Below are 25,218 nucleotides of genomic sequence, written 5' to 3'. Positions count from 1 at the left end.
TAGATACAGCGATCCATTCGCAACCACTCACTGTCAAAAATTATTTCCACAGTCTGTGTGTAACCCAGGACCTACCCAGCCCCCCCCAACCCCCCCCCCCTCCCTCCGTTAAGACCCTTCCGCCCAGTCTTACCCCTCCACTTCTCATCTGTGGCCAGAACATGCAGATCTACTAGTCTGCGTCCCGGCGTTCCTCCTGGCTCCTTTTGAAAAATGTCACTCACAAAATGGCCGCCCCCTAGCAGCAGACAGTTTTTAAGGATGCTAGAGGAGGCTGCAGCCGCAACAATAGCCACGCAGGCCCCCAGTGCCCACATTTAGTCAGCACCTCCCTGCCATCTTGGAGTCTGCGGCCCAATTATTACCTCCCTGACACTCCCAGAAAACGGCCGGGTGAAACCCTTAAACGCCGGCTTTATGTCCATCAACTTGCATACGGTCAGGGATTAAAAAAGACGCTGCATTTTATCGCAGGATGGCTTGGCGTATGCATACTGCAAGCGGTACGCATGCGCAGTTGATCGATAATTGTCCGGCCTGCAAATTCTCTGCCATGCAATCAGGTCTGAATAACCCCTGCCCAAGAGAAGGCAGAGTTGTCCTGAGTGACCCCTAAACATCGTTACAATACAAGCAAGCGGGGAGAGAAATGAGAACAGGGAAATAGACTGCTGACGTATATATACAGCTAGTTTTAGATCATAGCAGTGTAATTTCCAACCTAATGAAGTGTGAAGGAAGGACAATGATAATATGGGGTCTGTGTAGGCAGAAAGCGCTTAATATCTTGTTGGGATACAACACCCATATCATAACTTTGGGGCACTCTCCCAGGTTTTAAGGCTTTCTCCCTGGAATGTTGGGGACCTGCAAAAATGTTTCCAATATTAACAAACTGCAATAAAATTCCGCACTTCCTGCTTTTTTTTATGCAGCTTCTTTTCAAAAAAAATAAACTGTTATTTATATGTAATATATAATGGGCTTTGTAGTGCTCCTAAGGGCCGACAAGACAGCACAACAGCCGATGTGCTTAGATGCATCCACTCAACTCACAGTGTCTCCCGGATTCTGTTCTAAAACGTTGGTGAGTCCGGCATACTTACAGTATGTCTGTATAACTCCGCTCTGCAAATTGAAATAGGAGCAGATATGAACAGAAATCCCAAGGATTATAACAGAGGATTGTTCGGGGGGGAATAGAGGGGGGGTGGATTTTTAATAATGGGAGTGAGGTGGGGGCTGAGATATGGACAGTGGGGGTAGGGGGACATGACCTTAAAACCACATAATCTTCTTTGAAATATAACAGGGACAGTGCCATCCTGATGCTGCCTTTTCATATAAAATCGGGTTCCAATCACACAGATTAAAAAGAAAAACTAAGTCTATAATATTTTTTAAATCACAGGAGACAGCTGTGGAGCCGCCACCTGCTGCCAGAACAGAACCTGGCGTATCAGCTGTCCTCTCAGTGATGGAGAAGATGTATACAGTACCTAATGCCAGGGAGTTCCACTTTATCAGCTACACCAGGGGGGTTATTCTGGTTGATTTCGAATTTGCAGCCTTGCGAGTCTACCAAACCCCTGGCAAATTCCGGGCTGTAAGGGATTTGCAGACTCGCAAGCGATAACTCAGCAAATCCACCGCGGCTAGATCGCATGCCATACATCGCATGCCATACATCGCATGTGGTCATTTTGCATACGATGTATCGCACGCAATCCCATTCACCTTATTCCAGCAATGACAATCTCCAGATCTGATACACTGCATTCCAGGACTGCGGATTGGGGTCGGAATCATAATTAAATGACAAACGATTTGACTTTTCACATGATTTAGGAGCCCAATGCATCAAAATCTTGTAGAAAGGTGTCAGATCGTATATGTGTATGGCCAACTTATTTCTCCAGTAGTTCTCCTGATTAGTGTAACGGCCCATACACACACACTGGGCGATGTTCAGCTGAACGCAGCTCAGTTTTGTCATTTCAGCTGCGATTTTCATCCCAGCGATTTTCCTTATCATCATTATCAATTGGAAAGAAATGGATATGTTGCTGGAGCTCGGCGCAACCCCTTTCATTAAGATGTTAGAGACCACTTGTATTTAAACAAGAATTTATTGGTGATGACAAAATATATTGAAATGAACAAAAAATGGGGTGATGACTTCACCTGAACACAGTACCATACAATTCATGCAGAAATACAATTAAGCATGGGGATCTTTATCTCACCAAAATCAGGGGGTGCGGTGGGCTATGCTTCGGGTAGAAGGTCTGCGGCACCACCGCAGATGGCTTGCTGGATAAAGGTCCACAATGGTAAAGTGCTGGTGCGTCGTTGATAAAGTGTCCTGTGCCTTCTTGTAAAGTGCAGAAGTGTCTCTTGTTGCACTGATGAAGGTTGGAAGTGTCTGTGAAGCTGCAACGCGTTTCGGAGAAACTACAGTCTCCTTTTTCAAGCTGGATGTGACACTTACTATAGCTGAGCCGGTTTTTGTACCCTAAGGCTGATATCAGCTGATTTTCGTCTCCCAATGGTGCTTCCGCAGTTTTCGCGGACCGGAAGTGCCGTGCGTTCCACACGGCACTTCCGCTTGCGTTTCACCAGTATGTAGACGCTGTTGATCCGTCCTGATCTATTTGGCTGGTGCGGTGGCTCTGCTTTCTTTATTTCAGGACAAAAAACTCTCAAACCACTTAGATTCTTTATATGTTCATATCGGGCATTGTAATCCGGGATTTTCTTATAACGCTGCACATTGAATCTTCTTCCGCCATTTTTGTTCTGGGCAGAAGTGAGGGCAGACTTTCAATCCCGAAGCCATTCATTACGAGAAAGAACGGGGGGGAGGTTTCTCCTCATATACCTTCTATGCTGTACTTTGTATTCCAGCAGAGTCCATCCCTTATTACCGGGAGGACCCCCCCCCCCCGTTCAGAACTTTCATTCTTTGTCGCCAGTACATATAATAGAAAATAGTGGAAAAAGATAAATTAATAATCATAAAATATCATAAAGACACATTTTATTTAAAAACACATTATGAAAAACATTATAAAAATTCATATTTTTAAAAGTTTAAAAAGGCATCTGTTAAAAAAGGAAGATCAGAATTTTTTTTAAAAATCATTCTAAAAACCATTTAAGTTCAAAATCTGCATTATGACCATGCGGGTGTAAACTATTCAGTGTAAAAATCCATTTCATCTCATTTTTTGCGAGCCTGGTTTCCAAATCTCGGGTTTTCCAGTTTGTGCTCACTTGTTGGATTCCCATAAATCTTTTTATTCCCCCTTCACATTTTTGATGAATTTTTAAAAAATGGTCTGAGAGGGGATGGGTTGCGCAACCTTTACGTATGTTATAAATATGCTCGGCTGATCGCAATTTTAGGTTCCTGGTGGTTTTTCCTATGTAGATTTTGTTACACTCGCATTCAAGCAGATATATCACATTCCTCGAGTGACAAGTAATGAACTGGTTGATTTTATACTCTACCCCGTTTGCCTCAAAGGAGGTTGCCTTCTTTGTATACGGTTTCATATTAGTGGCTTTACACATGAGGCAGGACCCGCATCTGTGGAATCCCTTATTTCTATCGCTTCCTCCAGTTTTCTCCTTTAAGGCACTTTTAACTAAAAGATTTTTTAGTGATGGTGCCCTTCGATAGATGAATCGTGGTTTTTCTGGCATAACTCTGCCAAGTACTGGGTCGTCCAAAAGGATTCTCCAGTTTTTCTTAATAATGGATTCCACTTTTTTGTGGTGGGCCCCATATTGACAGAAAAACGCCCACTCTGTGAAATTTGACTCATTTTTATCTTCCTTTTTCTTTTCTTTTAGCAAGTCTTTCCTACTCATTTTGTTGACCTTTTCTTTTGATTTTTGTAGGTCTTCCTGTATATATCCTTTCTCCATGAACCGTTTGTCCATCTCAGAAAGATGGCTAAACTGTATTCCTGTGGGGCAATATATGCGCCTCAAAAGAAACTGCACTAAAAATGAGACTTTAGAAGAACAGTTTTCTGAGATGGACAAACGGTTCATGGAGAAAGGATATATACAGGAAGACCTACAAAAATCAAAAGAAAAGGTCAACAAAATGAGTAGGAAAGACTTGCTAAAAGAAAAGAAAAAGGAAGATAAAAATGAGTCAAATTTCACAGAGTGGGCGTTTTTCTGTCAATATGGGGCCCACCACAAAAAAGTGGAATCCATTATTAAGAAAAACTGGAGAATCCTTTTGGACGACCCAGTACTTGGCAGAGTTATGCCAGAAAAAACACGATTCATCTATCGAAGGGCACCATCACTAAAAAATCTTTTAGTTAAAAGTGCCTTAAAGGAGAAAACTGGAGGAAGCGATAGAAATAAGGGATTCCACAGATGCGGGTCCTGCCTCATGTGTAAAGCCACTAATATGAAACCGTATACAAAGAAGGCAACCTCCTTTGAGGCAAACGGGGTAGAGTATAAAATCAACCAGTTCATTACTTGTCACTCGAGGAATGTGATATATCTGCTTGAATGCGAGTGTAACAAAATCTACATAGGAAAAACCACCAGGAACCTAAAATTGCGATCAGCCGAGCATATTTATAACATACGTAAAGGTTGCGCAACCCATCCCCTCTCAGACCATTTTTTAAAAATTCATCAAAAATGTGAAGGGGGAATAAAAAGATTTATGGGAATCCAACAAGTGAGCACAAACTGGAAAACCCGAGATTTGGAAACCAGGCTCGCAAAAAATGAGATGAAATGGATTTTTACACTGAATAGTTTACACCCGCATGGTCATAATGCAGATTTTGAACTTAAATGGTTTTTAGAATGATTTTTAAAAAAAATTCTGATCTTCCTTTTTTAACAGATGCCTTTTTAAACTTTTAAAAATATGAATTTTTATAATGTTTTTCATAATGTGTTTTTAAATAAAATGTGTCTTTATGATATTTTATGATTATTAATTTATCTTTTTCCACTATTTTCTATTATATGTACTGGCGACAAAGAATGAAAGTTCTGAACGGGGGGGGGGTCCTCCCGGTAATAAGGGATGGACTCTGCTGGAATACAAAGTACAGCATAGAAGGTATATGAGGAGAAACCTCCCCCCTGTTCTTTCTCGTAATGAATGGCTTCGGGATTGAAAGTCTGCCCTCACTTCTGCCCAGAACAAAAATGGCGGAAGAAGATTCAATGTGCAGCGTTATAAGAAAATCCCGGATTACAATGCCCGATATGAACATATAAAGAATCTAAGTGGTTTGAGAGTTTTTTGTCCTGAAATAAAGAAAGCAGAGCCACCGCACCAGCCAAATAGATCAGGACGGATCAACAGCGTCTACATACTGGTGAAACGCAAGCGGAAGTGCCGTGTGGAACGCACGGCACTTCCGGTCCGCGAAAACTGCGGAAGCACCATTGGGAGACGAAAATCAGCTGACATCAGCCTTAGGGTACAAAAACCGGCTCAGCTATAGTAAGTGTCACATCCAGCTTGAAAAAGGAGACTGTAGTTTCTCCGAAACGCGTTGCAGCTTCACAGACACTTCCAACCTTCATCAGTGCAACAAGAGACACTTCTGCACTTTACAAGAAGGCACAGGACACTTTATCAACGACGCACCAGCACTTTACCATTGTGGACCTTTATCCAGCAAGCCATCTGCGGTGGTGCCGCAGACCTTCTACCCGAAGCATAGCCCACCGCACCCCCTGATTTTGGTGAGATAAAGATCCCCATGCTTAATTGTATTTCTGCATGAATTGTATGGTACTGTGTTCAGGTGAAGTCATCACCCCATTTTTTGTTCATTTCAATATATTTTGTCATCACCAAAAAATTCTTGTTTAAATACAAGTGGTCTCTAACATCTTAATGAAAGAGGTTGCGCCGAGCTCCAGCAACATATCCATTTCTTTCCAATTGTACATGTGAAGGTGGTGTACCTTCTATTTGTTGCAGGAGCTGGCAGCATCTTTTCATTGAATTGCGCTCACCGGTATCACAAAACCCATTTCCTAAATTATCATCATTATCCTTACAAGCTGAGCGATTTTCATCCCAGCGATTTTCCCCGTCGTCGTTTTCCATACAAGCTCAGCGATTTTCATCCCAGCGATTTTACCCGTCATCGTTTTCCATACACGCTGAGCGATTTTCATCCCAGCGATTTTCCCCATCATCGTTAACCATAGACGCTGAGCGACTTTCATCCCAGCGATGTTCCCCATCATCGGTATCCATACATGCTGAGCGACTTTCATCCCAGTGATGTTCCCCATCATCGTTATCCATACACCCTGAGCAAAATCGCCCACTGTGTATGGACCTTTAGAATCGCATCTCCATACACTAGTATAGGGAGAGCGATTCAGAGAAGAATGGAAACGCCATGTTTGCCTTTTGCGTCTCCATTTACATTTGCCATGTTGAAAAGAGGCGTAGGGGAAGAGAGCCGCTCCTTCTTCATCCCATCACTCCTCCCGCTGTGTCCAGACTCCTCCCTGTGACATGGGTGGATGCTGAAGTGCAATGCAGTGCCGGCCCATGCGCTGTAGGAAGAAGGTGCGGGGAGGGGGAGTGTCCATCGGCGGAGGTCGATGGACAGGTAAGTACTACAGAATGGCTACAAAACATGACTATATATATCACATTGATATGTATGTACATGAATAATGCCGCGAGTGACATACGTGGGTGTTACTAACTCGCTAACCCCCTCTTGAATATTACACGGCCAAGTGCACTTGCGCAAACATTTAAAACCAAAGCACAGAAAGGGTCAAACTCCCACTTCTAAGACTAGTCTCCCCCTGTTCCAGTTATTACAACTGATGGGATGTTGTTGAGGAAACAAGCGGCTGAAGGAAGTGAAACCGGTAATAGAGATGGGGGAAGGTTACAATCCGACCCCCTCCTCTCTCATTACCAGTCTGACAGTAATTACCCCTCTCACATGCGCTGACTGACGCTGAGCCTTTGTCTCTGCACTGTGCCATACATTAACGCCTTCACTGCACAAGCCGTAGAGACATGTGTCTTGGCTCAGGAAAGCAGTGTGTTACTATGTGAGGAGAATAGAGTCAACGGACTGTACAAAGCAATGTGTGTAGAAATCTCCATATAGCCTACATCATTTACCTAGACAGAAATCACATTGCCATTTTAGAAAGTTTTCCACACAAGACAAAATGAAAATGGCTACGGTGGCGTTCCGGCTGGTCTCTGTTTATGGAATCAGCGAATAGATACTTTGGAGGTTAATCTCATCTATCGCTCTAGCCCTTTACTCTAGATAACTGTTGAACTTATGCCAATTTGCATAGAAACAATTACGCAGCATGTGCCTACAACAAGAATGCATGCACATGCGCCAGCAAAGGAGCCCGCAGTACTACGGGCCTACAAGCAGGGGCAGGTGGTGGACACACACCAGCCTGCAGCCAGACAATGGATGGCTATTAGCTTGCTGATTGGTGGATCGCTGGAGCTGTCCAGCAATCAGAGTGCTGATAAGACAGTCACTGTGTGAAAGTAGTTGGAAATATGGCAGGGGATCTCAGGAATAAGTGTGTAGGAGCCCAGTGCACAGGGCTGCCATCAGGAATTTTGGGGGCCCCCCATCCTCACTTGACTTACTGTAACCCGGCTCCTGCTCCCCCATCTCCTCTTCCGCTGAGCTGCAGCCCAGATGTACCAGAGCGCAGGCTTCTTCAACTCAAGATGCCAGAGGCCAATTAAAATTCAGTACCGGCTGGTAAGCCAATCAGAGCTCGCGTACTGGCAGCCACTCTGATTGGCTGCTGTTACACTAGTTCTGATTGGCTCAAAAGCTGGTGCAGCATTTTAATTGGCCACCAGCATCCTGGGTTGAATAAACCTGCGCTCCAAGACATGCTTTGTTCAGTGCACTAAGCACATTGCAGCGGAGGCAGTCGGGGGGGGGGGGGGGTTTGCGGTGGGCAAAATGAGCTGCCGGGGCCCGGGACAGCTGTACCCATAGCACCCCCCCTATTGGCTGCCCTGCCAGTGTATTGCTTTGCCCAGTCTACCTTGCTGTTGAAATGCCCCTGCATCCACCCAATCCAAATAATAAATATAAGTATATTAGTCTACCAGACCTAATCATTATTATGGATTCATCTCTGTGAAATGATCCATCTCTCTAAATGCAAATAATCTCACCCAATAGAAAGGATTCTTGAATTTCATAAAATGCTAAGAACTTCTCATTTTGCTAATTATAAACGTTCCACCTCGCCATCTTATACAGCCCCAATAAACACTGTGGTCCCTAAACCACACCAGCAGTGTACAGTAATAAAAGAAACTCTGCTAACATTTTATTGTCATTGATTGGTAAGGCACCACAATAGGCTAAGTAGTATAACAACCAGTGTTACTAGGAAGACAACATAAATGTACACATAAAAGCTAAGGGCAAGGATGACACTTCTCTGAGAAAGCTTACAACCTATTTGGAAGATGGTCCTAGAGAAGCAAGTGAGACTTAAGAGTTGGTCCGGTATGAAATGCCGGCGGTCAGAATTCCGGCGTTGGAAATACCGACGCCGGAATCCCAACCGCCGCAATGCCGACAAGAGGGGGCCGTGGATCTCCCCCCCTTACGGTCTCGCTGCGCTCGCCACGCAGCGGGCCTGGTGCCTCACTACCCTCGGTACACTATTTTATTCTCCCTCTATGGGTGTCGCGATTAATCACATAAAAAGTGACCAAATCGCAAGTAAATCACCCTAGTGCAGTGGTTCCCAAACTGTGTGCCGTGGCTCCCTGGGGTGCCTCAGGACACTTGCAGGGGTGCCTCAGGTTGGTGGTCTAGGACCAATTCAAATCATTTATGGTTAATTTTTATGGGCAAAACCAGTCCTGGTGGCTGCCAATCATGAAATATGTGTACAAACAGATGCAAATCCTGCCCTTTACTACATAACTGACCCTAAGAATTGCATATAAACCCAATCTAATTCATTTTTTGGGGGCCTAGGGGTGCCATGTAAAAATTCTGATACTCTAGGGTGCCATGATTCAAAAAAGATTGGGAACCCCTGCCCTAGTGATTTAAAGGCTGTGGTAGAATCTGATTGGGTGGGTAATACCCTAAAGGAGCAGTAGCATAAGAGATAGGACAGGGAAACAGGGCTCTACCATACTCTGAAGGAGTTTCTGCCTTCTAGAGCTTTGATGTCATGATGTCCCCTTTAGAGGGCGGGCCCCCGGCTCTAGGAAGCTGCCTATGGATGTTTTGGGCAGCTCCGCTAGTGTCAGGATGCCTACCTGGAGCCTCAGAGCCAGGGCTTCTGGCTGCAGGCACCCCACTAGCTGCATGCAGGTACCATCTGGACTTGCACCATGAGTGCACTCTGTACTTGCACTCAATTAGTTACATCCCTGATAAGAGAAGATGATGATGGAGTGAAGAAAGTTACCAGAGATGAGGTGAGATGCAGGACAGAGCTAGATCATGGGGCAAGTGGTTTGAGGGAGATTTTTGATGTATAGAGGACTTTCTAGGTTAGTGTAAGCTATTTCAATTGAATTTTGGAGGAAAAGTGCTGGAAAATGAAGGGGCTTGTAAGTGGCTTGACAAGGGGATGTCAGTCTTGCTACCTCTGTAAGATGGTTGGAAACCGGGTAAGAGGTTGCTTGATTGAAAAGGGATGCAGTAATCAAGCCAGGAGGTGATCAGGGAATGGACAATAGTTTTGGTCGCATTGTGGGTGAGGAACACGGGTGGAAACAACACAAAGATCAGAGATTAGTTCACCGCAGATAGCGGAGGTGGTGGGTTGTGCCAGAGGTAGACATGTACAGTTTTATGGTTGGAAAGTAAAACAGGAAAGAAATACAGTATGCCATGAAGACCAGTGAAGTGATTGGTGTGCGGGAGTGTCATCAACAGTTTCAAAAGCAGGGAGAGATCGAAAGGAAAATCAGTATGGAGAAGTGATCCTTAGTCTTTCGTGTAAATAGATCGCTCATCACTTGTGAAACAGTGAAAGTGTAGTCTGCTGGGAGACGAAACACAACTGCAGAGTCTTCGTGGGAGTCGGAGGAGAGGAAGTAAAAGAGAGATACAAGATATGGGGAAAATTTAATAGGATGAGAGATTCAGACAGTGAGAGATTTGGTAAGAGATCACCAGTTTTTTTTTTTTTTTAAAGAGGCAATTATTTACACTGCAAAACCAGTTTAATTTTGCAGTGTAAATGATTGCCGCTTTAAAAAAACCCAGGAGATTTCTTACCAAATCTCTCACTTTCTGAATCGCTCGTCCTATTAAATTTCACCCATTAGAATTGGTGAGATGAACACATGTTTATTTGAGGATGGAAAGTAGAAAGGCACGTTGACGACCCCTAGTAAAATTAAGCATGCAGTGATGAAGGAAGAGCAAAGAACTTGAAAATGGAATCAAGTTAAATAAGCAGGTGTATGGTGACATGATGGTACTAGTGCAGAGACTTCTGTTCCTGGAAAGAATGAATTGAGTGTGACTTTGGCAGGATAGGACAGAGTGAATGGGGTGTTGATTTTGTCTCGGAATTAGTTGGCATAATCATTGGCTGTGATGGAGAAGAGCAGGTGAGTACAGAGAGGTAATGGCTATCAGAAGACTGGGTGGAGATTATAAACATGAAATACGTTTGAATGGATGAATTTATAGATGTCGGCTTTGTAGCTAAATTTGCTCCAGTTGTGCTCAGTATTAGCGGAGCACTTTGTCTGTTTGGTGTGCTGCGGCTGAGGTCTGGAGCATCAGAGACTGTATGTGGCGGCTGGAGCTGCATTGTGTGAGGCTGAAGGGAGGTTTAATTGTAAACAGAGGGAGCCAGGTCAGAACATAGCGGGGTAGTCATATGACAGGGTAACTGTTACAGTGACAAACCAGAAGCTGATCTACATAATACAGCTCTTGTGTTTTGGAGTTGGAGGCAGTGAAGGATACAGTATGTAATAAGCCTTGGAGACTGATAAAGTGGAGAGAGGTAAAGTACAAGATAATCAGCCGCTAACTAACATGTTACAGGCTGTGGGCCAGATGCACTAAGCTTCAAAAGTGATAAAATGGAGAGTGACAAATAGAGACAGGATTATATGCATTTGTATATTTGCATATGCATATTTTGCTCATTCTCACTGGTTATTGCATATTTTAGGCCCCATCTCCTTTCCACCCGCGAGTCACAGCACTGCTTTCCCGGCTGCTGCTGGCCAGGTGGTGGTAGAGTGTGCAGGCTGGGGCAATATGTGCGCAGTGTGGGGAACCTTGGATGTACGCTATGTCTGACACTGCTCTAGGCTGCCAATCCATGTTGATAAAAGTCAGATAGGGCGGATGCCATTACGAAGCTCTTGAACCTTTGCCTGCCCCTGGCCTGGGACTTCACACCAAGAGACAGACTTCTGCAGCAGAGGAGGTGGGCGAAAGGGTTGTGACACCACGCGGAGGAAATACTGTGTTACAGTGAGTATGCGGCGCAGGGAGGAAGCCTATCACTGCGCCGCCCTCACACGCTATGCTGATATTTGATCCATCGGCGCTGGAGATGAAGGTCCGTGTAGTTGATGCAAGAAGAGCTTTGGACGCTGCAGTATGCTGTAGCAGCCAGGAAGAAAAGAAATCCTGTGTACAGCACTAGACATCTGCAGATGTTGTGGGCCCATTTTTGAGGTTTATTTGCAACTAATTGTATGCCAATTAATAAATAAATAATTCATGCATATTTGCATGCATATTTCAAGCTTTTTATGTAGCATATAATACTGTCTCTAGTGATAAACAACCAACCAATCAGCTCCTGCCTGACAATTTTCAAATATGGCAGGTAAGAGCTGATTGGCTGGTTGTTTATCACTCTTCAAAGTGATAAAATGGAGATTGAAACAACCAACCAATCAGCTCCTGCCTGACATTTTCAAACCCAGTCTGTAACATTATTTATCACTCTCCATTGTATCACTTTTGAAGCTTAGTGCATCTGGCCCTGTGACTGAAAAGTAAAAGGACTTGATTGGATGATAGCACATCTATCTCCACTTTATCACTCTCCAAAGCTTAGTACATCTGTCCCATGCCGAAGGCATTCGCACAGGAATTTTTTGCATATTCGTGCAAAGACCCCCCAACATCCAAATGGATCTGAATCAGGCCCTACTTTGTCATGGTTAAAAGGTTGGCACAAGCAATAGGTTGACAGGCATTGTTCATGTATTTTTTGTGTGTCTGTGTTGACATAAGTCGTCCTGAACACCGGATGTCACCCTATCGACAGCATCCCTCAATCAGAGCCGGCCTTAGACATAGCCAAACTAGGCAATTGCCTAGGGCATTTGGAATGCCTAGGGGCACCAGCAGCTTCTGCTGATTCAAATGATATGCAGCATGCCTATATTCTATGCAGCATGCCTATATTCTGTGTGTGAGTGAGGCTGTATCTGCATATGAAATAGTGTATTCATGGAAATCACTGTAACATAGTATTCCGTATGCAGGTACAGCCACAGTCGCACACAGAATATAGGCATGCCACATATCATTTTAATCATTGGAAGCTCCTTGTGTGTGATGGTTATAGCAATGCAAATAAGATGAATTTTCATCAAAAAAGGCACCCAACGTTAGCAGAACTGGCCAGGAGCTGCATGGCCTATTGAGGCAAGATGTATGAGGAAATATCTGTATCCAAGCAGAGGCAGAGGTCACAGTGTTAGCGGCTGTGCGAGTGCTGTCTGCGGGTGGGTTGGTTGTGCAATAGTGTTCGGCATATGTGTAAGGGGCATTATGTGTGTCATGTATAAATGCATTAATAATGTGTTACATATGTGTAACAGACATTATGTGTGTCATGTGTATAAAGGCATTAATAATGTGCAACATATGTGTAATGGGCATTATGTGTGTCATGTGTATAAGGACATTAATAATGTGCAACATATGTGTAAGAGGCATTATGTGTGTCATGTGTATAAAGGGCATTAATAAAGGTTGGCATAATGTGTAACAGGCTTATGTTTATAAGGACAATGATAATGTGTGTCATGTGTATAAGGGCATTAATAATGTGCAACATATGTGTAATGGGCATTATGTGTGTCATGCGTATAAGGGTATTAATAATGTGCAACATATGTGTAAGGGGCATTATGTGTGTCATTATGTGTATGAAGGGCATTAATAAAGGTTGGCATAATGTGTAAGGGGAATTATGGTTATAAGGACATTAATAATGTGTGTCATGTGTAAGGGGCATTACTGTGTGGTATTAACAGGGGTGCCGAGAGAAAGGGGTAGGGGGTACAAATTACCCAGGCCAAAGTCTGATGGAAGGGCCCAGTGGGGGCCCCGGGCCCCCTCCCCTTAAGTGACAGCAGCAACTGCAGCTCTTCTCCTCTGCCCAGCACACACTGCTTTGTGCTGGGTTGCAGTGTGGCCATGGAGGTGCTTCAACTACAATATTTTCTCAGGATTTTTTTCTAAGGGTATAATGTGAATAATGTGAGGAGTAATGTATATAAGGTAAAGTGGTACTATTGTGTGATGTAACGTGAATAAGGGACACCATCGCATGATATAATGTGAATAAAGTTGCACTACTGTGTGGCATAATTTGAATTGGGGGTACTATTGTGTGGCCATGCCCCTTCCCAGCAAGAACACACCCCTGTTCGGGCTGCGCACCGAATGTGTGCACTGTTTCTATTTAAAATATTGCGGGTAGGAGCACCAAAATGATGACTGCTATGATGAGGGTTGATGGTGCTGGGAAAGGGGAGCATGGTCAGAGGTGGAACTAGTGGCGGTGCTAGGGGGCACCAGCCAAAATCTTGCCTAGGGCATCATTTAGGCTCTGCCCTCAATATTAGTGGCGGTAGGTGCAGGAAACATGAAATTCATGGATGGAAAGTAAAGAAGGAATTAAAGGAGGGAGAGATGGGATGATATAGAGTAACATATGGAGTAGATGTATGAAGCAGTGATAAGGGAAGAGAAGTGGCCCATGGCAACCAATCAGCATCTGTATAATTTTATATTATGCAAATTATAGCTGTTACTCCAGTGCTGATTGGTTGCCATGCTCCACTTCTCCTTTGGCTCACTTCTCCTCCCTTATCACTGCTTCATACATCTACCCCTAAGTGCAATTAAGTAAGAAACTGTGTGAAGGTAAATGAAGTGTAATAGTGGGGGGATGTCAGAGATTTGGATGTATGTGGATTAGTTAGGGCAAGCAATGAGAGAGCGAGGAGGGCCAATTGCTGCAAAGCATGCAGGACAGTGGAGGTGATGGATTGCCCTTTTCTGCCCCCGGCCAGGGTAATAGAGTAGCCAGCCTCTGCAGCCTGGATATGTGGTCCTGGATGCTGAGAGATGGGCTCAGAGGATCCAGCAGACAGACAGATATGACAGCAGCAATGGCAGCTGAGTTTAGTGCTTAGCCTGATTTGATCTCAAATCTGATCTGATCTTTATCTAAATCCTAATAGCAGACACAGAGAGCACAGTGAAATATATAATACAGAATCAAACGGCTCCATGTTTTATCGCTTTATTCTCCATCCAATATTTACGGAGGTTTGTTTGTGAGAAGACTGTTTTCTTTACAATAAAGTTGTGTTGGTGTTCATGAGGTTGGAAGGGGCTATGAAACCATTGTAAATACTACCTCTGTCAGTACATGGGCAGCTCCCTAGAGCACAACACCAAGGCCACTCACAGATAACAGCTGGAGGTCAACCACCAATGGACACCCGGAAGGCAAGTAACAGCCGCATGACAAGTCCTTTCCATGGCTTGCGCACTTGTGGTGTTTTTTCTTCATTTTAAACAGAAGCCAGTGGGCAGAGTGTACATCACTGTAACTATATTATTCAGATACATAGAGCGGGATGTACTAAGGGCCTTATTCTGGTTCACTCTCAGAGGCAAATTCCTTCTCAAATGGACAAAACCATGTGCACTGCAGGTGGGGCAGATAGAATTAGATTTGGGTGGGGTTTTTGTTCAAAGTGAGATCTATATTGCAGTGTAGAAATAAAGCAGCCAGTATTTTCCCTGCACAGAAACAAAAAAACTCACTAAAATCTAATTCTCTCTGCACATGTTACATCTGCCCCACCTGCAGTGCACATGGTTTTGTCTATTTGAGAAGGAATTTGCCTCTGAGAGTGAACCAGAATAAGGCCCTAAGACCAGAAATATGTCTACGACTGAAAATTAACCAAGCTCTTAAATGAGATACATTCTGGAGCTAGTGAGTAATGCCATCTTTACATGGTGTTAACCAATAGAAGCCTCTGGTTTTCTTTCTGCATGGTCCTAAAACTTTGAAGTCCAGTGAGGGCTGTCCTATGAAATATTAATCCCATTTCTAGATACATATTGATAATTATACCCCTTTTACACCAGAGCCATGACCTGGGTTATTGCAGCTCCAGTCCGGGGCGGGGCTTGGTGTAAAAGGGGTAAAAATAAAAATAAAAATAACCCAGGTCCTGTTACCCGGTGTCCGACCTGGCAAATGTTCAGGGTTGGACATGGGGCTTTCCCGGAGTCAGGAGCTGTGTAAATGGGTAACCCGGGTCATCCGACCCAGGGACCCATTTCCACCAATCAGGCAGCCCCAACCTCTGGATCGCAGCGTCCGGAGGTCAGTCCGGAGGTTGGGTACTTTGCAGACAGCAGCAGAGGCTGGGAGGAGGTGAATGGATGCCTGTGTGCGGCATCCCATTCATCTCATAGATGGAGGCTGGGGGCGCATGGAGGCTGGGGACAGCCCAGCAGCTTACCTGGGTGCTGAGCTTGCCCCCAGCGTGTCGGTCAGCATTGAGGGGGTGTCGGACGGCGTTGCAGCGGTGTCAGTCGTCTGATTTCCTGGTGCTTGGAGATGATGTCATCTCCAAGCACCGGCTCAGGGCTCGTCTTCACCGTTGTCGTCCACCCGGCATAATGCCGGGGACGCCGGCGTAAAAGGGAACAACTGCCAGGTCGCATCCGGGTCCAAAAACCTGGGTGCGACCCGGCAGTTTTGGTGTAAAACTGGTATTAGCAATGCCCATAAATACCCAATAAATGATGGGACGTATTGCCTAGCTGTTGTGAAACTACAGCTGTTACGAAACTACACATCCCAGCATGCCTTGCCATAGTATCAGCCATCCCTAATAGCAAAACTGTGGCAAGGTATGTTGGGACTTGTAGTTGGAAGTCAATAGTTTGGTCATGCCTGGCCTAGCGGATACCTACAATATTCCAGCAGCCAGGATGCCAGTGACCTATTTCAGGTGTCGACCTAAGCCCTGTCGACCGTCAGCAGTCGACACAATGCATGTCGACATATATTGGGTCGACCCAATGACCTTTACCCATAAACAGAACCAATTTTTTTCCAGGCTGCAAGAAATCAGTGGACAACATGCCATAAATGACGTTAGTAGGACGATTGTCTCTGGGCAAATTACTAAATTCACCCAACTGTACTAAGTAGCGGCTTCTTTTCTGAAGGAACTTCACCGGTTAAACAAACCACAGTTTCAATTTATATTATTTATGTTATGTCATCGTTTCTTATATTTTTAGTTCCGCGAGGTTTAGGCGAGTCAAAGGGCTTTACTTTGCATTAGACTTGGGATAAGGCTTCCATTTGCTAATGTTAGGGCAAGGATTACAGCTTGGAAACACATTTAAATGTAAGACTTTAGTTAATGTTAAAATTATTATCAGAGATAGGATTAAAACTATTTGTCTATTTGGAAAAAAAGTGTTATATAAATACACAATATATTATTAATCCTTTGAGCGCCAAGTGAATTTGCCAAAGCTGGTGTGAAAATTGCCAGGCAGAGATTTTTATTCCTCATAATGACCTGTAATGTTACCTTATATCGGAAGTATAATCTTTTTTTAAACACAACATTTTTTTAAATTTGAATTTATATAACAAATGTGAGTGTCATAGGCCCTCCCTGAAAACGCCTATACACGCCTGTGTTTTTCCGTGACATTCCGTAAACTCCCGGGTGCCACCCCCTTACGCCGGCCACTTGTCAATCACATTGCGAATGGGCAGCAGATAAAGAAGACGCTGGATTTGATCACACAGAGGCTTCGCGCATGCACACTACGCTCCGTGCACAGTAGTTTGATAATCGCTTGGGCTGCAATTTCATAGCCCACGATTGGCTCTGAATCAGGCCCATTGGCAGTAAAAATTTAATTCCTGGGGGGAATGGACGGTCGCGCTGCCGAGACACAGCTGGGCATGTATATGAATGTATATGCATGCCCGGCTGTGTCTCGGCAGTGCAACCACCCATTACCCCCAGGAAATTCATTTCAATGCATATAGAACATATATGTAGATTCTATGCCCGGCTGTGTGTGTTACAGTCCTGTAGTGTATAAGGACCTGATGCAGCGAGTCAGGCCTTGTGTAGAACACGCTTTTCTGCGTGATGCCCCGGGCCCCGCCTCCAAGTTCACTCACTTCTCAGTAGAGTCAACTAGTTGCTGCCCCATCTCAGCAGCGAGCAGTCTGTACTGCAGTGCTGAGTTTCTTTGCCTGGTAAGGTATACCCATCTCTAGTCTAGGGAACAGAAATGTGCACAGCCTGTCACTATATCATCTTGTAATACTGACAATGATAGTTACCTGGACGTCACGTTATCAATGGCTATACCACACACAGCCTGGCAGCCATTGATGATGATAATGATTACCATGTATGGCTGTGTGTGGTACAAATTTTGTATCACACACAGCCATACATGGTCATTATCATCATCATCAATAGCTGCCAGGCTGTGTACCGTACTAGCAGGATATATCATCAATTTCTGGGGGTACAGTGTGTATTACAGTTATATGATTTCCTTCCTTTCAAATCAAGGGGGTAACATTGGCGTATCTAAATATATGTTGGGGGTAAAAGGTAAAAAAGTTCCCTGACCCCTGATCTAGAGGGTCTCAGTTCCACCAGATGACCAGATCCTGTCCAATGTGTGACCAAGTTGGACATTGATCCTTGTGCTCAGTAACAGAACTGGGTCCTGAGCTTCTGCCTGAAAATAGTTTGTATTAGTATTGATTGATTTTTACCTAGGAGATTACTTTGCGCAAACAACTGACTTGGAAAAGGAAACCATCGTTTTTAAAACAAAGCGACACCAGGGTGCGGAGATACAATCTATTAGTACTCCTATCCAGACTCCCTTGGTGTGATGGTGTGAATCATTTGGGCTTTGGGCCGCTTTATTAAACTGATCCCTTTGCAGTGCGATCTAGATTTGGCAAGGCCCTTACGGGATCTGTATAAAACCTATTCCCAATAACAATTTTTTTTATGCATGAACATCTCTACAAATGAGTACAATGTTTATTAAAATGTAATATTTCTCGGATTCCATTTGCAATACGCTAAATGATTCTGAAAACAGCTCTGCACAAACATGAGAGATAAACCTCACAGTTCAGTCAGATGATACACCCCAGCACCCACCCTCTTGCATCCATCCATCCCCCCGCCTTCCTGCATCTTATTTCTGTCGCAAACATTAACATAAACAAATGAAGTGCAAAAAAAACCCAACCCCTGCATCGTGCATCTATGTCGCTCTCTATTTTAACCCTCAACTGCCTCGAATTCTGCTCAGGAACTCTGTTTATAAAGACCCTGGTGGAAATGGCACAGATTTATCTAGGTGGTTAGGGAAATTTGCAATTTAAAATATTCTTATCGTGTCATCTGTAGTATACGAATTCTCCACAAGCCAGGTCTCTTCTTCGTGAAAGCATCCATCCTCTAAAGTCATTTTAGCTGTTAAATGCAACAATTTATTAACCCCTTCTGCAAAAGAGACTGCTGCAGGGCAAAATAATTTAACATATCTTATGGTGGTCTCGAAAATCTGTTTAATTTCAAAGCTTGGAATCTAAGAGTCTCGTTTGCAAGTCCAAAATACATTTTTAAAACTGAAAAGGATGGCAACCACACAAGGGGGGTGGGTAGGTACTGGGTTGGCACTGCAAAGCTTGCTGGTTAAAAAAAAAAATAAAAAAAAAATAAACCTTTTGAGATTTAATGGTGTCCTGTTTGGAGGAATGAAGAGCTGGGAATTGAAAATGTAATTCTGCATCTTTTAATAAAGAGGAAGGGGGGGGGGAGTGTGCGTGTGTGAGGGGGGGTTTATAGCCCCTAAAACGTGGTTCTGTTTCTAAAGAGCTCAGAATATCTGCCGTATTTGTACACGCTCCACTACATCTGTATGTGATCAGGCAAGAACATCTCTAAAATCTGCCATGACTTCTTATAATAAAACACATTGCTAGGCAAATGAAATGGCTGCGCTTCCCTCTCCAGCTTTTCGCTCAGCCGCGGAAGGGTTAATTAGCTGTAGATCCAGGAATAATTAGCAGCAGCATACAGCCTGCTAACTGTGTATCCTACTAAAAGCTAAAATAGAAAATACTTTTATACCTCTTTTTTTTTTCCAGTGGTAACAGCCAGTGAGAAGAGCACAGAATAGGTTAATTGAGCTAATTAGGAGACAATGAATTGTATCTCTGGCAGTGGGACAGTATTCTTGGACAGATGAAGAGCCCGGAAGAGCCCTAGAGAGCTAACCTACAGATTAATGGGGAGCTAAGGGTCCATCCCAGAGTGTGCAAATGACAGTAAGGAAAAGGAGGGGTGTGTGAGGAGCGTAAGATTACCCCAAGCAGAACCAAGCAAAACAAACTTCAAAATGCAACCAAACCACAAAGGGACCGAAAGGTGACCACAAACATATCTGTAGCTTGTTCAACACTAATCGTCACCTGGAATTACAGCACAACACACCCAAAAGCAATAAAACACCCCAAAAAAAACAACACAATTTTCAGGAGGCTAATTACGAATTTTTCAATTGGTGGCAAAATGTATGATATATATATATATATATATATATATATACACACACTACACACACACACATAATCACACATGTGTGTGTGTGTTCATATATATATACACACACACACAAACAAATAAACATAATCACACGTGTGTGTGTGTGTACATATATATATACGCACACACACACAAACAAACAAACATAATTACACATGTGAGTGTGTGATATATATATATATATATATATATATATATATACACACACATGTTGACACAAATTTAAATATATATATATATAGATATACACTCACACACACAGACATAATCACACGTGTGAGTGTGTGATATATATACATATACACAGATTCACATACTTACATATGTGTGTGTGTACATACGCGTACGTATGCACACACACACACACACACACACACACACACACACACACACACTGCTTGCCATATTGTAGACTGCAGAGATCTTACTGACAATCTTGGTCTAATCTGTTTATGTAAAATAATGAGTGTGAGGAGAAATTCACTGGACCGAGAAATATACGCAGTATACAGTGAACAGTGTATACAGATAGCTCAATTAAAGATACGCAAGCACAATGTACAACAAAATGATTATATTAATGGATACATAACCATATTAGTGTAATGACTTCTTTTTAAAACGACATAAGATAATCCTTCAATGACAATAATAGAAATGAATGACTGCTAATATGCAAATGATCATTTAATTACATATAGTGTATAAGTCTTTTGAGAACGATGATCAGTTCTGCAAACAGGAATCTTAGTGAGTATTTTCCAATTTATTTTTACAGCTTTATAAGATGAAGCAAACAGAAACTTTCTAAGAAAATCCTTGAAGTGTTCTGTGGAACAGTTTCTCAGCAGAGGTGGAAGAAGTTCCCAGTAGAAGGATAACATATATCTACACAACAGAGGGCAAAGAGCCAAACACAAGAAGGACAGCTTACAAAACACCAACCATGAGGCCTGCGTTGGCTTTGTGTTGTGTGTCAATTTTTGTCATCATTTTGCCAATTTATACGTACAAAATCCAAGGTGGTGTAAATAGCACAGGTGCAAAATGTATCTGGTCCTACAGTGAGGAGCTGTGCAAATTGGGGCATTCCTTGCTGCAGGCAGCCTGGGTTCTTCTACCTTCTATAGCGCCAAATGCAAATATGTGGTGGGGGTGGCAAATGCGCATTTATTGGCGTGCCCATTTCAGTACATGCCAACAGAACCCTTATTCTCCTCTGAACTGGCAGAAACTGCCTGCTAGCTAATACATTTAATAAGACACATTTTTCAGCATTTGGGTCTGTATTTAAATGACCCCTTTGTTAGAGAAGAAGGGGCTTTAATTTTTTTTTTTTTTAATGGTTATTGTTTAAGCTATATTTTATGCATGGGAGCTGACTATGCTGCAGAGAGGCATGGTAGTGAAGGGGTCAATGACAAATGTATCATTTAACCCCATAATTGAAGGGAAGAAGGCATCCCCCCATGAGTTTTGCCTGCAGGTCCAGGCTTGTCCCAGGTCAAGAACAGTAGCCCATCTCTCCTATCACCTCCTGTGTTTGTATCCCTCACTCCTGGCAACACAAACGTCTGTGTTCCCTTTGATGCAGTAGTAGGGCGGCAAATAAAGGGAGTGGAGACAGAACAGGTAATGTACTGTATACACTACATATATCAGCTAAAGGGGACAGATGCAAGATGCTGTATCAAACATGGAGGAATTGGGGGGGGGGGGGGGGGGGAGTGAGAGGGAGGAGGCAATGCAATTCTAATACATAATGGCACAGGTGAGCTGCCTATCAGCTCACCAGACAGAATAGGACACAGGTGAGCTGCTCTGCTCTGGCAGAGACACAGGTGATAGATAAGTTGGTCATTCTGAATACAAGTCACTTCTGTACAGAAAAGGAAATGACACTAATACAGTCTGATAACACTCACTGCAAATAACAGACATCTGAACTAGAACATTATAACCATCCTGTGTACGCATTGTTCTGCAGCCACTATGAATGGAAACGTTCGGCAACTCTATAACCACTGTGAATGGAAACGTTCGGCAACTATCACTGACCACAGCCAGACACATACGGTAGCACCCGTCATCAGCTACTGTACTATTCTGAAGAACACTTATCTACAAGCATTGCTTTTGTGAATCACTTAATGACAGCAGTCTGCAAATACTCCCGGACAGGAGAATGCTCTGCAATTATTGTTCTACATAGAGAAAACAGCTCTGTTACAATAATAGTAATACAGCAACTTGCAAAAACAAAAAAAGCTCGGCAAGGAAATGCAGCGCAGCCATTGCTCTTTATGTACTACAGAAATAATCTACTCCGCAACTATAGCCCTTAAGATACAACATAACACTAAACGCAATCCTTGCTGATTGCTGTCAATCCACAATCACTGCAACAGGCAAATGTAAAGGTTAATTTGGGGCATCCTTTGCCACAATAGACCTACATGGAATAATACACACATTTTATCCCACGTAATTGCTCTGCAACAGCGCTTTAGTGTTCTGCTGTTCATTAAGAACATGTTGCTGTGCACACTGAAGACGCAGACAGCTGCGCAACCACTGCGGGCGCAAACGCACATATGGGGGAAAGGAAACGCACGGGGAGTCCAACAGTCACATATTGGGGAATACAGTGTATGGGGTGCTGCTAGCCTGCGCTGAGTGTGGCACAGACACCGTTACTGCACAGTGTATCCCCACTTCCCCCATGTAATGAATAGGAGATAGTGCCTTCAGCTGGCATACTGGTAGCCCAATCAATGTATACCACAGCGAAGGTGTATTCACTGTATAGTCACCTGTCCATATGGGTCTAAGGGGCATGGGAGTGTGGAAAGTCCCCCATCCCTTTTCTATCTCACCATTTATATGTGTGTTACATGATGCCACCTTTAGGGCATTGATACCCACTCACCAGGATACACCTGACCACACAACTTGCTGTAATAGATCTTCCAGCAGATATCTCAATTACATTGCTCATCTACCAACTCCAGGTACAGACATTTGATGTGATATGCAGATTTAACCCTTCCGCTGCCACCCTAATTTTCATGGAAGAGAAGCCCCTCCTTCTATTATGTATTTGCATCAATCAGCCCCCTCCCCCTACCCCCCCCCCCCCCCCCCCCACAGCTACACCAAATGCCCAATCTTTCCCTGTACCCACATACAGTTTACAGCATGCCAATGTCACTACCACAAAAATAATACTCCCAGTGATGGGTAAGACACATACACACTGGGGTGCAGCAATACCCCCGGACGTGCCTGCATTGCCATGTACATGGCTGTGTGGGTATGCCTGGGCAGAGATTGGGCACAGCTACCAGGCAGTGTATGGGAAGCACCAGCTTCGTGCAAGGTTCAGTTTACCAACAGACATGACAGAACACATTTGTTAAACAAACAAAAGGGCAGAGACTATACATAGCGAGGGCAGGAGCTGGCACTGGGCACCGGACCTAAGCTGCTGCCCTGCAACTCGCACGTAAGTAACTGGGGGCTCCCACGCCACCCACAGCTGGGGGGTCACACACTCACTTCATGCCCAAACTCAGGGGCAAGTTGCCCCGGGCACTCAGCGCCCATCACAGGTGCAGGATCTCAGGTGGCATCTATCAGCACAGGGGCATCGGCTCACCGCAGCATGGGCACCGGCAGCCACAGTGGTGCTCACCCAGTGCTAGGTGCCACCTGCATGGTCACCCACCGCCTGAAGTGCCGCGCACTCACCTTTCTGCACTGTCCACAGCAGGAGGAGGGGAGTTACCAGCAACATTCCATCCAGAGAAGGGATATGCCGGGGTGTGAATCCCTCATCAGAGCCCGAGCTGTCCCTTCCTCACTCAGCGGCGGCCAGGCTCACTCACTGCTCCCGTGCCGGAGCTGCTCCTCCTCTGCTGTCATCAGCAGGGTGGGAGCAGGGCTGCCTGTGCCACTCCCAGCCCCCTCCCCTGCCTGCACGGGTACCTGGAGGAGACCCCCCGCATGGCCAGCCGGCAGCTGCAGGGGGGGTCACTCAGCGGGACACCCCCCCTTCCTCTCGCACCCTGACACCGGTGCATCTCACCTGTACTGGGCACGCACACAATGCATATACTGTATACAGACTCCAGCCACTGATGAGCAGAAATGCACTTTATACAGTACAAGTCTCTGACTTTGTAAATAGCAAGTCACAATACTCTATATTATATTATACATGGGGTTAATAGAATAGCAACATGACTATTATAGAGCAGTGATGGAGGTGTGTGTGTCCACACACGCACAGACACACAGATTTCCCATGCTCCATACTTCCCAGTTTTGCAGTTATATGGTTTGTATTGGTATTTACTTGTTTGGAAGGATTACTGGTGCTGTTATGCACATATGGAGTAGTAGGTGTCTCATTTATTAATCATAGTCATTCAACTTACAGTAGAGGTGAGATTATGGGTCATATTTATTATAATGCGCAACCAGCCACCGAAAATAAATCCTTATCGCCACATATCTTGGTAATAAGGATTATTTATTCCATTTAAGTCCCTATAGCTGACCAGTAAAGCGATGGCGTTCGTGAACGTTTTATTTCAAACTTCAAATACTGCAGCTGGGAGCTTGGGGCGTGATGCATCCTGCCACTCTCTGCATGCATAGCATAGTACCGCCATAGGCATGAAGATTATAGGGAAGGCCAACTCTACCAGTAAGAGGCATCCTTTGGGATGATGGGACTTCTGGGTCTTGGACCTATCTGCACGAGTTGAGTGTGACGCATGCCACAGGAGGATTCTGGGAGGGGTCCAGTTGGATCTGTCACAGCAGGGATTCACAATAGCCCATAGAATTCCATAGGGCAATTCCGATCTGCATACGCAGGACACAGCCAAACTTCCGAAAATGCAGTTTTTGGAGGTTTGTCTGCTTTTTGAACTTTGCTGCATCTTACCCATGGGCACAAAATGGACACAAATATGAAAAAGTACACAATGTACATTGCATCGGGATCTCCTGCAGGGCACCATCGCACAATGCCTCTCTGCCAGGGCTGCCCTATTAAAGGTAACTGGCAGCGCATGCAGAGCACGTGAACGGCACTGGCATATTTAATGGATATTTTGAGGATCTCTCACAGCAATTTGGCACCCAAAGGGTTAACGCTATCCTTAAACACGACTATGTAGCACTTTCCGCATGTCTATCATTGACTGTCAAGTAGT

The 25,218-nt window shown here is 44.2% G+C and overlaps 1 protein-coding gene across 3 annotated transcripts in view; it reads right to left on the bottom strand.

The window, feature by feature from the left end:
- Window positions 1–23,913, bottom strand: part of DSCAML1 (DS cell adhesion molecule like 1) — a 235,030-nt gene extending 211,117 nt beyond the window's left edge. For 2 of the 3 annotated variants that reach the window (XM_083163141.1, XM_083163142.1), the window contains exon 1: window positions 23,744–23,906. In XM_083163141.1, the coding sequence (XP_083019267.1) occupies window positions 23,744–23,789 (46 nt within the window). In that variant the 5' untranslated portion in view covers window positions 23,790–23,906. Of the gene's footprint in view, window positions 1–23,743 lie in introns of all 3 variants that reach the window. The other variant, XM_083163144.1, reaches the window with a different exon arrangement.
- Between the last annotated feature and the right edge of the window lie 1,305 nt (window positions 23,914–25,218).

Source organism: Crinia signifera, chromosome 19, assembly GCF_055691185.1.
Source record: "Crinia signifera chromosome 19, ASM5569118v1, whole genome shotgun sequence".
Classification (NCBI taxonomy): domain Eukaryota; kingdom Metazoa; phylum Chordata; class Amphibia; order Anura; family Myobatrachidae; genus Crinia; species Crinia signifera.
The sequence above is the reverse complement of the archived record's forward strand: the minus strand, read 5'-3'. Positions and strand labels throughout refer to the sequence as shown.